Source organism: Mustela lutreola, chromosome 18 (genome assembly GCF_030435805.1).
Source record: "Mustela lutreola isolate mMusLut2 chromosome 18, mMusLut2.pri, whole genome shotgun sequence".
NCBI classification, from domain to species: domain Eukaryota; kingdom Metazoa; phylum Chordata; class Mammalia; order Carnivora; family Mustelidae; genus Mustela; species Mustela lutreola.
The window spans coordinates 18,954,557-18,972,500 of NC_081307.1; the positions used below are offsets into that span (position 1 = coordinate 18,954,557).

Here is a 17,944-nt window from a genome sequence, read left to right on the forward strand (position 1 = left end):
ATCAGTCCTTTTAAATAGCTGTTAAATTGTCTTATTTTTGGAAAGCATTCCATTGTTTTGATACACCACAATTAATTTAACCGGTTCCTTCCTAGCAGACATTAGGGTGTTTCTGATGTTTTGCTGTTACAGAAATGCTCCAGTGAAAAACCCCAACATCCCTCATTTTATGTATGTGGGAATATATCTGTATAAATTCTTACTAGTGGTATTGCTGGGTCAGTGGACTATGCAGAGAAAACATGACAGGCCAAAATTAAGGGACATTCTAAAAATACCTGACTCCAAAACTGTCGTGATGGGGGGATGGGGGAAGACCCACTCATAGACCAGAGAAGACTCAGGAAACATGACAGCTAAATGCAGTGTGGTATCTTGGATGGGATCCTGGAACAGAAGTAAGGGATAAAGTTTGGAGTTGAGTTCACAATAGCGTGCCAATGTTGGTTTCTCAGTTTCAACAATGTCCCATGGTAGTGTGCAGTGTTAATGTTAGGGGGAAAGGGGTGAGAGGTATCTGGAAACTCTTCTCTCTTTGCAGCTTCTCTGAAGTTCTAAAATTAATCTCAAAGTTTTTTCTTAAAAAAGCATTAGTGGAGGGACGCCTGGGTGGCTCAGTTGGTTAGGCAGCTGCCTTCGGCTCAGGTCATGATCCCAGCGTCCTGGGATCGAGTCCCACATCGGGCTCCTTGCTCAGCGGGGAGCCTGCTTCTCCCTCTGCCTCTGCCTGCCATTCTGTCTGCCTGTGCTCGCTCTCTCCCCTTCTCTCTCTGTGATAAATAAATAAAATTAAAAAAAAAAAAAAAAAGCATTAGTGGAAAACTGGTAAAGTCCAAGTGAAGTCTATAGTATGGTTGCTAGTATTGTTCCAGGGTTAAAAGCTTAATTGTGACAGATGTCTCATGATTACGTAAAATGCTGACATTTGGGACAGCTATGTGGAGAGTATATAGAAACTCTGTGTACTATCTTCTATAAATCTAAAATTTTTCACAATTAAAAGGTTTTTTTTTTTTAAAGATTTTTTATTTATTTATTTGACAGAGATCACAAGTAGGCAGAGAGGCAGGCAGAGAGAGAGGAGGAAGCAGGCTCCCTGCCGAGCAGAGAGCCCGATGCAGAACTCGATCCCAGGACCCCGAGATCATGACCCGAGCCGAAGGCAGCGGCTCAACCCACTGAGCCACCCAGGCTCAGTTTTTTTTAAAGCAAGTGTACTTCCCTGAGAAATGTGTCTTTATTTTTCCTTTTCAAATTTTTATTTAAATTCTAGTTAATTAACATATAGTGTAGTAGTAGTTTCAGGAGTAGAATTTAGTGATTCATCACTTACATACAACACCCAGAGCTCATCACCAGTGCCCTCCTTAGTCCCCATCACCCATCTAGCCCTTCCTCACCCCCATTCCTCCATCAACCCTCAGTTTGTCTCTGTTGTTAAGAGTCTCTTATGGTTTGACTCTCACTTTTTTTTTCCCCTTCCCCATGTTCTCTGTTTTGTTTCTTAAATTCCACGTATGAGTAAAATCATATGGTATTTGTCTCTCTGGCTGACTTATTTCGCTTAGCATAATACCCTCTAGTTCCATTCAAATTGTTGCAGATGGGAAGATTTCATTTTTTTGATGGCTGCATAGTATTCCTCTGTGTGTGTGTGTGTGTGTGTGTGTGTGTGTGTGTGTGTGTGTGTCTGTACACCACTTCTTTTATCCATTAATCAGTAGACGGATATTTGGGCTCTTTCATAATTTGGCTGTTGTTCGTAATGCTGCTATAAACATTCATGCCCCTTCAAATCTATATCTTTGTAGCCTTGGGGTGAATACCTAGTGCAGTTGCTGGACTGTAGGGTTTCTATTCTATTCTTTTTAAGGAACATCCATACCGCTTTCCAGAGTGGCTACACTGGTTTGCATTCCTACCAATAGTGCAAGAGGGTTCCCCTTTCTCCTCAACCTTGCCAGCATCTGTTGTTTTCCAGTGTTTGTTAATTTTAGTCAGTCTGACTGGTGTGAGGCAGTATCTCATGGTTTTGATTTGTATTTCCCTGATGATGAGGGACATTGAGCATCTTTTCATGTGCCTGTTGCCCATCTCGATGTCTTCTTTGGAAAAATGTCTATTCCTGTCTTCTGCCCATTTCTAAACTGGATTATTTATTTTGGGGGTGTTGAGTTTTAGAAGTTCTTTATAGACTTTGGATACTAACCCTTTATCAGATATGTCATTTGCAAATCTTTTCTCTCATTTTGTGGGCTGCCTTTTGGTTTTATCAATTGTTTCCTTTGCTGTGCAGAAGCTTTTCATCTTGATTAAGTCCCAGTAATTCATTTTTGCTTTCATTTCTCTTGCCTCCAGTGACATGTCTAGTAAGAAGTCGCTATGGCCAAGGTCAAAGAGGTTACTCCCTGTGTTCTTCTCTAGGATTTCGATGGTTTCCTATCTCAACTTTAGGTCTTTCATCCGTTTTCAATTTATTTTTTTACATGGTAAAGTAAGAAAGTGGTCCAGTTGGGAGAAAAGAGTGAAAGTGTCCAGCACTAAAAGCAGGTGTCTGACTTCCCCGATGGCTAGAAAGAGAGAGGGACTCAAAGCAGGAAGAAACGTTAGACACAGGCGTCTCATCTCCCTCATAGCTGGTGCAGAGAAGGGGGAACACTGCTTGAAGAAGGGTTGCCACCCACAGCATGCCTACCAGAAGCTCCTGGAGAAAGTGTGTCTGTTCAGTTGGGGAATGAAGTCCTCTTATTTTTTTCTTTATCTTTCCTTTCTGTCACAATGTGTGACACACAGTATGTGGCATCATGAAAATTTGTATGATTTCCATGTGACCTTACCTCCTCCTTTTTTTCTTTTTTTAGACTCTATGTCCAACTTAGATAAACTCCTCTAAAAGTTGGGAAGATTCTGTTGCACGCAGTGTTAAGAGCTATAGGAGTAGGAAGTGAAGGTTGGAGGTGTGTGGGTACCATAGTGCCTCACCATATGTGTGTGTGTGTATATATATTTAGGTTTGACTACTCAACAAGCAACGCTGCTTTTTAACTGTCACATTGGGTCCTGGGACCCCAAGCATGTCTTGGAGGACTCTTCAAACGCATTTGAACTGGTGGACTTTTTCAAGGCCAGGAATAAGAGTCATAACAGCATTTATCACGTACTGACTTGGTTCAGGCACTGGGTCGAGTGCTTCTCCTGTATTATCTTATTTAATCCTGCAGGGAAGGTGCTAAATATTATCTGCATTTTTAAAAAATGAGGAAATGAAGGCTTAGAAAGCTTAAGTAATTGGCTCAAATCACATGGCCGGTAAATGGTGTGACTGAGAATTGAACCTAATTATTCTAGCTCTCGTCTTTTAAGTCATTTATTTATACTCCCGAGGATTAAAGTATTTTGGGCTGTCTCATGATGAAGCATGCTACCCAGATACAAAAGTGAAGAAAGCTCTGTAACATTTCGCAAGAATATTGCAGCTGGAGGGCCATGTAGGTTTTCTATATAAGCAGGACATTTATCAATCTCCAAAGTGAAATGGGTCTCTATGAGATGGAGAGAATACAGATCTAACCTCCTCCTCTTAGAAAAGGCCACCGGGACTAATTAGGTAATGGCTGTGCTTCTGCTCCTCGGGGATGATGGCTAAGCGGCCCAAGATGAATCCAGTTCTGTTTTTCAGAGGTTCTAATTGACCGTGACATGGGGCCTTTTCTAGAGGTCATCCAAATAACTATGCGAAAAGGGAAAATGCTAAGCATCTCACCACTTTTTCTGAAATACTTTTTCCTTCTCAGTTATGTATGCTAAAACTATGTTGTTCCTGTGCTATCATTGGCTTAGAACTCTTGACAGGCATGGTTTGTCCCAGGGTGAAAACACCAACTTCTGTTCTGTTCCATGACCGTCTGCTTTAGGGGTAGCCTTGTAAATGAGTTCGTTTCTTTCTTTCCTAATTCTGAAAACTTTTTCTTATTCTAAGGTGGACTGCTGGAGATAGATAGCTTTTGCAGTTCCTCTACTCTATCTCTCGACAGTGGTCTGTTGGCACCCTTCGTCACAGACAGGCTTTTAATAATCGCCTAATAGAACAGACTAAAACATCAGGACAGAAAGATTACTTTGTACTCTATGGATGTTGTATTTGTGCAGTAACTCCTTGAAACCCGTATCACCTAATACTATGAAAGCTCCTTGCTTGCTTGCTCAAAATCCTGCAAAATCTCCTATTTTGTTCTGGCTTTCATTGGGTGCCTGATGAATTGCCTGAAAGCGAGTGGAACTCTGAAGAGTAAGCGAGGAAGAGACAAGGCCGAGCACAGGGAGTAAGAGAGAGAGGTGGCATTAGACACTGCTCCTCTGCTGTCCTAAGCACAAGGGCAAGTCCATGACTAAACCCAAGGGGTCACATCCATCACCCCTCCCCTACCCCCCACAGTGTGTTTCTGGCGAGAGGAGCACTCAGAACCTTGAGGCAATGTTGACATGGATGTCCTTTCAAAAAGTATTTCATGAGCCAAATAAAAATGTCTCTTCAGGATCCCAGGCCAGTTAATTCAGAGTAAAGCTGTTGATGTGAGCGATGATTTCAGCCCAGCTGTTGTCCGCACTGAACCAGGCCTGTTGCAGAGCAAAGGTCTGTGCCCAGCTGCCGGCTGATGTCACTGCCTGGGGCTGGGCCTGCGCTTGTGGTACTGACTGGGAGCAGACCATCCTCCCTCCCCGTGCTGGCCCTCACCCATTTTTCCTTTCCCCTCCCCTCTGCCTTCTCTTCACCCCCCTCACAGTGGCCAAGGAAACTCAAACACTTGCAAGCTTTTTTTTTTTTTTTCTTTTCCTTTTCCTTTTTCAAGATTTTATTTCTTTATCTGAGACCGAGAGGGAGCACAAGCAGGGCAGGGGGAGGGGGCCGAGGGGGAGAAGCAGGCTCTGTGCTCAGCAGGGTGTGAGGCCTCTGAAGGAATACCAATAGGGGACATGTGACTAATAATATTTCTACTGCCACATGGCATAGTATCAAGAAAACAAGTCTACCTCATTGTTGGAAATTCATCCCAGAAACTGGCCAATTTCACATTACTTAAGTTGAATGATCATTAAGCTCAACTGTCCTTTCCTCTGCCCTGAAACTCTTACTCCTCCTACAACTGCAGAATCCTTACAAAAGAGAGGTAAGGATTAACAACAGACTTGCCAGGACTCCTTTTACATGACTGCATGGGCCCTTTGGGATACTCCTGACAGAGTAGCTCTCATTTCCCCTGTATTGAATGCCAGCGAAGGAAAGCTGGAAAAGTCAGAAGTCAAGCTTCCTGAGCAATGGTAAAGATATTCCAGGATTTATTGTAGTGTGGGTGGGTGTGCATTTATGTGCAAGTTCTGCAATGTATCGTTAATCGTTATGTGCTTTCAGTAGTGGTGGTGACGGGTAGGATGCTTGGATTTTAAATTCTGCCTTTCAGATGACTTTGCCTTTAAAAATAATGACTTTCTGATATATGGATATTGTAGCTTTTAAAATGTGTTTTTTCTAAAGCTGGTATGCTCTGGTGATCGTGTTCAACATATTCTAATATTTTGTTTTTATTACTGTACTTTTGCAATCGGCTCAGATTAAGTCAAAACTTAAAATCCCTTTATTTCTTCTTTCTGATCTTCCGGGTTCCGTGTGTCTTCGCTTCTCCCTGCTGGCCGGCCGGCCTTAGAGCCGCCTCGGCCAATCAGAGTCTCCTCTCCTTGTCGCCCCTGCACTGATTGGTCAACATACAAAAGGGTGATTCTCCCTTGGAAACTGGGTTTTTCTCAAGTACTTCTGTTAATTCTTGATAGATGGTTGAGGGGGGGGGGGGTTGTCTTTTGTTTTGTTTTTTGTTTTGGGGGGTTTTATTTTGCTGCCAGCGACCATTTGCTCTTGTTCCTATATATTGCTCACTTTTATACCATTACATTTGGAAATCTGGTAGAGAACGAAGTACTCCGAGAGTCCTGTGTCCGTATTTCCAGACTCATCACAGCTCTGCGTGAATGTGATGAATTTAGGACATTGCGCAGATGAAATGTCTTTTCCCTTTTTCATCTCTTTTCAGTCACTGCTTCATCGACCTGTGAGAAATTAGAAAAAGCGAGGAATGACTTGCAAATAGCTTATGAAGCGTTCGTTCAGAAGCTAAACCAGCAGCACCAGACTGATCTGTCAGAGCTAGAAAATCGGCTTAAAGAATTTTACACCGGGGAGTGTGAAAAGTTCCAGAATATTTACATTGAAGAAGCAGAGAAGTATAAAACTCAATTGCAAGAGCAGGTCTGTGCCTTTGGAGTCTGAGCATGTTATTGGTCATGGCCATGTATTCAAATTCTAATTGTGGGATGAGGAACTTCCTTTGAACTTCTGTTTATTTAAATAAGTGAAAAGGGGTTTCTCAGGTTTTTTTTTTTTTCTTATGCTCAAAGCAATGTTGAGTGAAAGAAGGGAAGAAAAAAAAAAGTTTAAAAAAATCCTTTATCATTCAACTTGGAAGTAATCCCTATGTGAGCATATTGATATTATACTGCTAAATGATGGGTTTGCATTTCTTCCTTTTCAAAGTGACACTTAATAACCCATATTTCACACACTTTTTTTGTGTGTGTGTGAGAAAGATTATTTAGTTAATTTTAGTTGCACATACCTGCTTGGCAATAGAAGATCGTGGGGGCTAAAAACCAGATTCAGATCCACATTTTGTACAATATTTCAAAATATATCCTATGTTAATTAGTGAAGTATTATCAATAAATCCATAGTAAAGCCTAGGTTAAAACAGAAGAATATTTTAACTCAGAGGGTTAGAAAAGTCTTTGTTTATTTATAAAGTTTTTTATTTACTTATTTGAGAGAGAGAGAGAGAAGCAGGCTCCCTGCTGACCCTGGGATCATGACCTTGGCAAAGGCAGACTTTTAACCCAGTGAGCCACCCAGGGGCCCCAAGAAAAGCTTTTAAGTTAAAAAGTGATAGAAGAAATAACAGAGGGAAAGAAAAATGTTTACATTATGTACAAATGTAAAACATTGAGAAACAACATAATCCAAAGGAAAAAACTGGTAAAAGTAATTGGCAGTATATACAACAAAGAAATGCTTCATTTCTTTACCAGAGAGGGCCCATATCATAAGCTTCTCTTTAATTTTCTTGCTTCCTTTTAAAATCAGTTCTCCATTTAGTAATATTTACTGAGTACCTACTAGACCAGAGGGTTAGAAACCCCCAGAGGGTTAGATGCGCTAAGGACTGAGGATATAAAGACCAGTATTATAGGCATGGATCATACATGGTCCTATCACCATGATACAAATCCTCATTCCTCATGATGGAGTTGACTGTTTGCATCAGAGGACCCTGGAGAGCCTGAGTGTTGGTGTTCCTGACGGGGTACACAGTGGAGAACTGGGAAGGGCAGATCCAGATTGGGTTGTTCTTTCCATGTGCTGGACAGCCCTTTAACTTGAATACACACTATGTATCAAGTCTCCTAATACTGTTGCTTATTACTCAAGACTTTTAATTGTTTTTTTTTTTCCCTTCTAGTTTGATAATTTAAATGCTGCCCATGAAACCTCTAAATTGGAAATTGAAGCCAGCCACTCAGAGAAAATCGAATTGCTAAAGAAAGCCTATGAAACCTCCCTTTCAGGCAAGAATGCTTTTTTTTTTTTTTTTTTTTTTAAATAGATTCAGATCTAATGGAACAATGTGATATGTTTTAAAACGGAAATGATTCATAACTTTCCCTTCCAGAGAATACCCTGTGGTATTCAGTTTGGAGTGTTTTTGCTTTCTTTTTGCATTGTTCATTGTTAGCAGATGCCCTTTTCCCCTTAGGAGGCAAATAATAGTTTGTCACAAATGCCAGCCTTTTGAGAGATAAGAGCTTTTAAAGAACGTAAAGGCCTTTTTGGTAGTAGCTGTTCTTTACCACTTGAAGTCCTGGGAAGTTAAAAGTGTTAGTTTACATCCTAGCCACAGTAAAGGATCAGTGCTAAAACACTTGCTCACCGACTCTCTTGCACACCAAGAACGCTGTGACATGGAGATGGCACCGGTTGAGTCAAGAAAGAATATTTTAAAATTATTTTATATTTTAAAATTATTTTATCATGATGGGAAAGGCTGAAGTAGAAGGAAGAGGAGCCATTTCTTTAAGAACACAAAGGATCGTGGAAGTTGTTACACTCAGCTCCGTGCACCCCTCAGAGAAGCCTGTAGACGCAGGCTACGAGCGGGTGGGCTCCCCAGTGGGAAAGGCCTTTTCTCATCAGAAAAATAGAATTGTCCTGAGAAGTCAGAGATGACAACATGTCAAAGTGACTGGCCAAGGGTAGATATTAGTAAACGCTGTCGTTCTTCCTTCCTGCTAGAATTGGGTTTAATTTTAGACTTCTTTTTGGTTCACGAAGAGCAAATGGAAAAGCACGCAGGAACTCCAGAGCACGAGGGCGAAGGCCAGTGTTGGAGGAGCCCTCCCCTGAGGAGGATGCTGTTTCCTCTGGCCTCTGGGGGCCTCTGCACTCTCCATCATAAAATGGAAATATCTGCCCTACTCCCCTCACAAGGCTAATTTGAGAACAGAGAGCTTAATTTTTATGAAAGCATCTTACGAATATAAAGTAACATAGTCCTACTGCTTCATAATCAACTCTTAGATCTACATGCTCTAACAACTGTAGAATACAGTGATCTCATAGGATGCCATTGCCTCCAAAAAAAATCCCTTCTTTTCAGAAATCAAGAAAAGCCATGAAGTGGAAAAGAAATCACTTGAGGATATGCTTCACGAGAAGCAGGAATCACTGGAGGTGAGTCTATCTGACTTACCCCCACCCCCCCCAAAATATCCCCATTCCTGAGGTTTGTGTGGTTTGGGTAATGTTTCTGTGTACATTTGCTATGTTTCTGGTGTCTGCTTGCTAACTTGTGCTCCACATTTCATTGTTTGTTGTAGAAACAAATCAATGATCTGAAGAGTGAAAATGATGCTTTAAATGAAAAGTTGAAATCAGAAGAACAAAAAAGAATATCGAGAGAGAAAGCAAATTTAGTAAGTTGTGTGTGCTTCTCCATCGCTACTGAGTTCTTTTCTGCTCAGCTGCCTGTGAGGGTCAGCCTGTGTTCGGCAGCCGGGGACATGATAGTGGTTTGGAATCCTTTTCATATGTTGCAGAGTAATTTTTAAACTGGCTTCTTTGTTTACTGATGGCTTTTAGAAATCCCAAGACCTGACATACAGAGGAAGCCCAGTACATTGCGAGTGGTCTAAACCGATAACTATGCGAAGACAAGAAAATTGTCAGTGAGGGTCAGGGTTTCATGTGAAGACTACACTTTTTTTTCTTAAAAAAAAAAACAAACCCAGAACCTCCCTGGTATATTGAGTTAAAATTGACATAGCACAACATTCACCCTTTGTTAAATGTGCAGTTCAGTGGTTCACAAATTGTGCATTGGTCACTCTTATCTACTTCCAGAACATTTTGTCATTCCAGAAAGAAACCTGTACCCATTCCCCACTAAATCCCCCCAAACCCCCCGTCCCTAGGGACCCACCATTCTACTTTCTTTCTCCATGGATTTGCCAACTCTGGACATTTCCTATAAATGGAATCATGTTCTGTGTGGCTTTTTGTGTCTGGCTGCTTTGGCTCGCCTTCTGTCCTGGAGATCAATGTGTATTATGTATAGACGCTTCATTCCTATCTGTGTCTGCCCAATAGGTCATATGGATAATCCTCACTTGGGAAAAGTACAGATTTATCTTGTAAGCTCACCTTTCTCTTGCAACTGGTATCCTAACTCACCTGGCCCCACCTTGTCTCTTTCTGTCTTCAGTGCCACCATTTCCCTTTCATATGTTTGTGCCTGAGACTGCAGAAGCAAAGTTCTTTTGCCACTTAAAATCTGCTGGCTTGGAAAGTACGTGTGTGTGGGTCTCTTAGTGAAATTTTTCACGGATGTCTTTGGATACCCTCTAGACTTTTGAATACAATTGGATGAGACGAGGTCATACCCAGTGAAACTTCAAAGCTATCTATACTGGAAGATTTTTAGACAAAAGAGCGATTAAAAAAAAAAAAAATCTAGGCTTACATGCAGGCTGTAAACCTTATAAGTGGTTCCAGGAGTGGGTTTTAAAGGGCTTCCTGGAACTGCAGCAGTTTTTGAAAACAAACGGAAACAGATTGAGGAAAGCAGGGTTACCTGAGGCCTGACCCCCTGTGGGAATGCACCTGACGCCCTGGGAGAGCGCATTTGAGGAAGGCCCAGGCCAGCAGGGACATCAGCAAAGGTGCGGTGGAAATGGGGCTGTGAATGCTCGAAGTTTAAAAATGGACATGGTATTGCTTCTCGGCCTTCTGGCTATGATCAAGTGTAAAAATGGACAGAGGAAATGATGTCTCCTTTTAAGAAAAATGAGCTACTGGTTATTTTTTTTCCCCTAAAGATAATACATCCTGTGTCAAAGGATGAGAGTATTTGAGGCCTATGAAATTTGGGCAAGAGCTCTGGATTTTCAGACTTGGGTGTTAAGCCTGCCCCAGCCCTTTCCCGCTCTGGAACCTTCCCTGAGCCGGTCCCCTGGGTTGTGGGACTCTCTGTGTCCTATGGAGTGAGGCGTTTACATAGGTAGTCCTGAAGACCCATTCCCTGATCATCCCTGAGGCTTGGTCTGGAGCCCAGGAGTATAATTTGGGTGACTTACCCACTGACACCTGTCTGAGCTTAGACATCCAGTTGGTAGATCTGACATGGTCAGTTTGTATGTTTGGGAGGATTCACTTAGATTTCCAGAACTAAAGCAAGGAGTGAGGATTCCACTCTGGTGGTGGGCTCTAAGAGGATCTCTCCCCTGATGCAGCATTTATTTTGGACAGAATTTTAGTAGTGCATGTGCTGTATGCTGTAGGGTTTCACAGAATAAACGAGAAGGACAGGCCAAGCCAATAGAGCCCCCTCATAATAAAAATGGCCAAAGACTCAGGACACGATTGTCACTCTGTTTTCCAGAAAGCCCTAGAAATGCACTGCCCTTTCACTCCTGATCAGTTCCCAGCTTTGTTGACAGAGAACAGTTGTTCCCTTTTCTCCCCGCCAAACAGCAGTAAAGGACTGTAATGGCCTCAACTCTCGCCAGAGTAGTTTTGCGTTGTAAGCAATGCTTTTTTTTTTTTTCCCTCTTCCAGTAAAATATTTGGTGTGACCAATATTTTCCCATGTTAAGTTCCTGATAAATGAAAGAAGTGTTTGTTTGCAAGGATGAAATGATTTCATTCTTCTAACCGAAGACTGTGAGATTACTGTTCTCTTAACCCTTTGTCCGCCTCTTCCTCTAGCTGCTGTGAGAAGGTTAGAAGTCTCTCCCCCAATATCTAAATCTAATCAGAGACTCTATTAAGAATTTAACAACGTGCGGTTAAATAACCAAAGCTGGGTTCTGCTGTGTCTGTTCCAGAAGAACCCTCAGCTCATGTACCTGGAGCAGGAGTTAGAGAGCCTGAAGGCCGTGCTGGAGATCAAGAATGAGAAGCTCCATCAGCAAGACATCAAGTTAATGAAAATGGAGAAACTGGTATGTTTCTTTCAGGGGTTTACCCGGCAGAAATGCAGTCTGTGGCATAGGAACTGGGCTCTGAGCTAGAACTGCGGAGTCATTTTAACTGCTACTTCAAGGTACTTGGAAAGGTGCAGAAGGTAACAGAGGCTACATTTGCTTCTGTGGGTTTGCTCCAGGCTTATTTATTGCTGCCTTCTGGAACTTTTTTTTTTCTGTTTCCCAAGGAATATAGAAAGCAGCATTTGGGTCCTTGGAAAAACCACAACAAACAAATTAGGCTTCCGTTTTAGTGGTCTCTGAATCTTAATGCATCTATGAAGAATCTTAAAAACATGTAAAAAACAGTACTTTCCTCTATCACCAACTCTGGACTGTTGTCTTATTCACCGACAGTTAAAAATGTAAATGAATGAGGGCAATGCAGTTTGCTATCTAAATTCCTCCTCTTTCTCGTGAATTAGAATGTAATAGAAGAGTCGTGCTCTCATAAAATTAATCTGGCTGGACAGATGCAAACATTATGAAAAATAAGAATGAAGCGGAGTTTGTAACCTTGAGGGCAGAGCACCGATTCAGCCAGTGACAGGTTTATGGAGAAGTCCGTGTTTGAGTGGTGTGTGCCCAGCCCTGGCCCGCAGCTGCTGGGAGACAGGAGTCTCACCAAGTGGGCGGGGTTGGGCAAGGAAGCTTAAGTGATTTCAGCTCCTGCCATACTTTGCCCTTGACTGTGCCAGCCACCTCACTGTGCCTGTCCCTTGTCCCCCAATTATGAGTGATTCATGGTTGAGTGACCGAGTGCCTCGCTCAAGCCCAAACCAGCGCTGGACATCAGGGAGCCTGGAGGCCACTCTTTGTTTGCTTCCTGGTTTGTCTGAGTTTTCAGTGTTTGGTTTGGTTCAGTTTTCTAGAGACACCATTACCTCACGGTTGAGGGATGTAAGGGCTAAACCCCCACCTAGATATATGGGCACTTTGACATGCCAAGCAGTTTTGATATTTCTTTTGAAGGAAAGAGGAATTCTTGTGGTTGATTAATGAGCCTAATCTGACATAGATACCAGTTTCTGCCAAAGGTCATCCTGTTCCATCAAGCCTGATAACTCAGCGAATCTCACAGTCACTGGTCCTGTAGATCGCCCTGCTAATAATTTGTTGCCCCATGTACCATTCGTGCATCCAAACTTTTCAAAATACCATATACATGAAGAACAGGCTCTGTTATAAAATTGACAACACATTGTAATTTTTGTTGACCCAGAAATATTTTTGTTTCTTGCCATGCCCGAGAAGGATCATGGTATTCGTTAGCATTGAGTTGCTGCAACAGGTAAACCCGTGGTTACTTTATCTTCAGGCATACCTCAGTGAACGATATTGTGGGTTTGGTTTGAGACCAGTGCAATGCCAGTGTTGCAATAAAGTGAGTCAAATGCAATTTTTGGTTTTCCAATGCACATAGAAGTCTGTTAAGTCTGCAATAGCATTATATCTAAACAAAACTAAACAAAAAAATCAATGCACATACCCTAATTAAAAAGTGCTAACTATCTGAACTTTCAGTGAGTCATAATCACTAATCACAGGTCACCATAGCGAATGTAATAGTATAGAAAAAGTTTGAAATATTTCCAGAATGACCAAAATGTGTCAAAAACCTTGAAGAGAACAAATGCTATTGGAAAAATAGCACCAGTAGACTTGCTTGACATGGGGTTGCCACAGATCTTCAATTTATTAAAACAAACAAAATATCCCCCCAGAAAACCCACAATACCTACACAGCACGAAGAAGTGACGTATAATAAAATGAGGTATGCTTGTATTTGTAAGCTTGGAGCCTGTGTAGAAAATGAGACTCCTAGAAAGCAAGGAGGCTTTCTCAGTACGAAAGCTTTGGTATGAAAACTAGCTCTGCCGGTGGTTGGCTGTGTGGGAACACGAGGGCTAGTTTCCTGTGAAAGGAGGCACTGGAGGAGATAATACCATTAGACCAATCCCTGCCCAGTCTCTCATTCCAGATTTCCCCACCTCATGTGTTATCTTGAATTCCTTTGTAATTACTAGAAATCCCAAGGCTCCCTTTCTCTTACAGTCTCATTTTTGGGAAGGTTATCCCACCTGACTGGCTTGTCCTGAGCACTTTCTGGATAATAGGAAATGTTAAGAAGAGTAGGACTCCCAACCGAGAATCATAATCAGAGTGGATTAGTCATACACTGCCGAGACAGGGATTAGCATTAATTCTGACAGAGCTATGAGGTCACCGCCTCAGCAAGTAAGAAAATCTTACCTTTAGAAAGTAGGGGGAGGTAATCAGCTCTTCGTCATGTTAAGTGATGAAATGTCTTCTGGGATATTATCCTGGAACCTCTCCCCTGATCAGTCTGTTTTCCCTGGAAGTTTAGCCTGGGCAGGCCCGCAGGAGAACGAATGTCTCTTCCCCTGAATGCAGGAGGGAGGCTTTGTGTAGCAAGTGCTCCTTCTCCTGGTTGGTGTTCCACAGAGCTTGGTCAATCGGCGCTTTGTGTGGCCACCCAAATTTAAGACTACAGAGAAACTCCAAACCGCGTTAAGACCATAATGGACAGAACTGTCAGCTGTGGGCCTACTATGAGTTTTCTTCGAACACGGGGATTTTTTTTTTTTTTTCTCCAGAATTTACCACAGGAAGCTGTAGTGCAGGCCTGTGCTACTGTCATTTGACCACCTTGCAACTGAAGGAGACACCCAGGGCCCATGTTGCCCAGGGCCGGGCACCAGTTCTCAGGGGCAGTTCTAAAACCTCCCCCCACCTCCCCCCTCCCCACCAACCCCGAACAAGTCCATCACCCCCGGGGCCCCATCAGTGACCTGGCAGAGCTTTTTTAAAAATTATTAATCTATTAAAAAATAGATTTTAAAAATCTATTTTTTTTATATTTCAACTTTATTTTTTCAGTGTTCCAAGATGAAAAACACACATCTAGATGCTCTGTTTGGCTGCCACAGATTCTTTGGCAGCATGTGTAGGGATTTCAGAATTCGACTAAACCTTCCTTAATGAAATCTCTCCAAGTGCCTTAGTGTCAGGAATGCATCTGAGGGAAGGAGGGGCTTTCCTGTTTGATGTCTAAATGCAAGCATTCTCGTTCACACCCAGGTGGACAACAACACAGCCTTGGTTGACAAACTGAAGCGATTTCAGCAGGAGAACGAGGAACTGAAAGCTCGCATGGACAAGCACATGGCGATTTCCAGGTAAGCACGTCCGTTTTCCCTGAGCTCTTCCTGCCCTCGTTAGCACACTCCACCCCATGTCATGAGCGTGAAATAGGGCTGAAGTGGGTGGTTCACCAGGTATTGACTCCCACGTGGAAAATCGGATGGTGGGAGCCAGTGGTTTGGACCACGGTGGCCCCCGGCTTCCTGACCCTGAGATGCTTTCAGAGAAGAAGCATCACAAGACCCAGTAAGAAACAGCCCCAAGCATGAGACAGTCATAAGACATGGAGAAAAGCTGTGGTAGGGCCACCCAGCCAACAGGGAACTTGCCCCCAAAGGTACTTTTCCTTGGACTGAGGCTTACACTCCCAGCGTTTCTCCAGCAACCAGCCCCCCCCCCCCCCCCCCGGTGCCCAGTCAGCCCTGGGCAGGACTCCCTTTTGTTCCAAAGGGATTGTTTCGTGGGCTCAAATTTTAAGTGGTAAGAATTTTTTCAAGTTCCTTTGAACTCAGGTCCACGTGGTTTGTGGCTCTTTTTTTTTTTGTCCTCAAGGCAACTTTCCACCGAGCAGGCTGTTCTTCAGGAGTCCCTGGAGAAGGAGTCCAAGGTCAACAAGAGACTGTCCATGGAGAACGAGGAGCTGCTGTGGAAGTTGCACAACGGGGACTTGTGCAGCCCCAAGAGGTCCCCCACGTCCGCCGCTGTCCCCTTCCAGTCACCGAGGAACTCCGGCTCCTTCCCCAGCCCCAGCATCTCACCCAGATGACGCTTTCTGGAAGCTGGGAGACTGTCCACAAGCATTTGTACAGGTCTGCGGGACTGACCCTAACCACACCCATGGGAGCGAGCGCTACAGTAGTGGACGCGTGCTGACCACTCGGGAACTGGAGAGTCGCCACCCCCAAGGCTCCTTAGGAGACTGGAACTCTGGAGGAAGACGTGGACCCCGTCCCAGAGCCTCCCCCACAAAGATCTCAGAATGGATCTACATGGACGCTGTTGCACAAAGCACTTCAAGAACAAGAGGGTCTTGTTCATTGCCTTTTTCACCTAAGCATAAGGGGAAAAAAAACTCTCAGGGGCCTGTTACGATAAAGATTTATAACCTTTATAATGTTCTTCACCATAGACACCTTCTTGTGATTTTTGTTTTGGTCTGACTGGGGATGTGTGAATGAAATGGGTGCACAGAGTGTCCTGTGTCTGACGCTGCCTCCTTTGCTCTGAATTGAAAGTCCAATGCTGCGTAAATCTGGGTATGTACTAATCTAATAACAGTCAGTGTATGCATTTCTGCAAAAGCCATAGGAGGAGGAATGATAGTTGCTTGAATTAAAATTCTCTACCACCAACTTGGCTCAGCTGTTGACGGTGGGGAGTGGTAATGACAGGAAGAGCTTTGACTTGTCCATGTCTATCCAGCTCTGTATCCTTCTGGAGTAACTTGTTGGCAGGCTTTTGGTGCTTAGCAATGTCAGCTGAAACTAGTTAGATTTTTAATATCCCCACGTGAACCTAACATGATACTACAATCTATTTTCTCAGGCTATGCGCAAATAGAGAACCCTAATTTTTCTAAAAATCTGTATAAAGCAAAAGGGCAGTACTGGTTGATTTACTTCTGCCTTACTTTTACCTTGATCTGAGCTATTCCCACGGGTTGAAACTATCTGCTCTCCCATGATCCTCACTCCCCCACTTCCTCTTCCCCCAACCCCCACCCCTCCACTGCCCCACCTCTCACCAGAGCCACAAAAGCAAACCTTCTACCTCCTACCTACTCTTCTCTGGGACAAGAAATATGCTTTTCCAGAGCCAGCTCATCATCGAGGTGCCAAAACCACTTTCCAAATAAACCAAGGCCTGGATCTCCTAGTACAAATTTTGGGAAACCCTAGAGAGAATGAAGAGTAAGTCATTAGCTAGTTAGAACTAAGGTAGGATTCTGTGCTTCTTGAGGAGCAGGAACAGCCTGTTTAACGCAATGATGCCATATTGAGTAAAACATTTGGAGAAGAGATGCTGTTTCCATGCTTCCTTTGAAGAATCCTTCTGTCCTTGAGAAAGTAGCAGAATGGTCATTGAATGAATGGACAATGTGCAACTCCCTCGAAGTTGCATTGCAGTTTCTTTTCAGAACTTATAATTACCTCCCCCCTTTCTAGTACTTTGGTTCGGGGGAAGTAGAAGGAAGACCTGTGGCTTCATCTCCCTCTCCCTGCATGTCAGTGTTTACTAACCTCTGTCGCTGATATCAGCCCAGTGGCTTTACAAGTAACCGCTATAGGGTAAGAATGGACTTGGGATACTAGAGGTGGATAGGAGTTCTCATTTACATGTATACTACATAGCAAACTGATCTTCATGATGCATGGTTGTTTTTATTAGTGATTGTGTCTCAAGCCTTTAACCTCCAACTGTTTCTTATGTATGTAACCTTCCATGTTTGCTTCTGATAAATGGAAATATAGGTTCACTGCCACCTCCTGGCATAGCTCTCCGCTTGCCCTTCTCTGAGTTGTTTTCAATGCCATTAGCCAAAGTCGGGTTTGCCATCCATCTCCTAGGCATGGGATGTCTTGTGCTGTTCCTTGCTGTCCTCCATACCATTTAGATGTCTGGGGAAATAAGTCTTTTACACAATTAATACAAAATGTCTTCAGAGAATGGGAGGCAACTGGAGAGTAGATAGGAAATGAACCAGAGAACTTTGATTTTTTTTTTTCCCAAACCAAATGTTTTTCATGTAGGATGCAAAATGTTGGCACGTCATGAAAATATGGATGTATAAACTGTAGTTGTGATCAGTTTGTAGTGATGGAAAGTGTATTTTACTTTGATCAAATAAATAATGCTGGAATATTCAATGTAAGAATTGTAACCTTGGACCTATTCCATCCTCCAAAGTGTTACCCAGTTTTAGCCCATCTCAAGACCCAGGTGGCCATCTGTCTCCTCTTCAGCTGTTTCCCAGGAGCTTCCAATGCAATGACAGAATTAGTCATGGGGCTGAAATCTGCCTTTCAGAGTGAGACTTACAGGTAAGCTTCTCTGAATTCCCAGCTATGTGTGTTGGAGAAATTTTGACGGATTTTAACAATTTCTTCTGGAAAAGGTAAGAAAATAGCTAAACAGCTAAAGTCTAAATATTTTTAAAGA

At 42.9% G+C, this 17,944-nt stretch overlaps 1 protein-coding gene across 8 annotated transcripts in view; it reads left to right on the forward strand.

Annotated features, from left to right (window-relative positions):
- MTUS1 (microtubule associated scaffold protein 1) overlaps positions 1–17,652 on the forward strand; it is a 164,826-nt gene extending 147,174 nt beyond the window's left edge. For 6 of the 8 annotated variants that reach the window (XM_059156259.1, XM_059156263.1, XM_059156258.1 and 3 more), the window contains 7 exons: positions 6,084–6,298; positions 7,563–7,668; positions 8,757–8,830; positions 8,977–9,072; positions 11,482–11,598; positions 14,723–14,820; positions 15,338–17,652. In XM_059156259.1, the coding sequence (XP_059012242.1) occupies positions 6,084–6,298; positions 7,563–7,668; positions 8,757–8,830; positions 8,977–9,072; positions 11,482–11,598; positions 14,723–14,820; positions 15,338–15,551 (920 nt within the window). In that variant the 3' untranslated portion in view covers positions 15,552–17,652. The remainder of the gene's footprint in view (positions 1–6,083; positions 6,299–7,562; positions 7,669–8,756; positions 8,831–8,976; positions 9,073–11,481; positions 11,599–14,722; positions 14,821–15,337) is intronic. The other 2 variants (XM_059156261.1, XM_059156262.1) reach the window with 2 other exon arrangements.
- Positions 17,653–17,944: the final 292 nt, after the last annotated feature.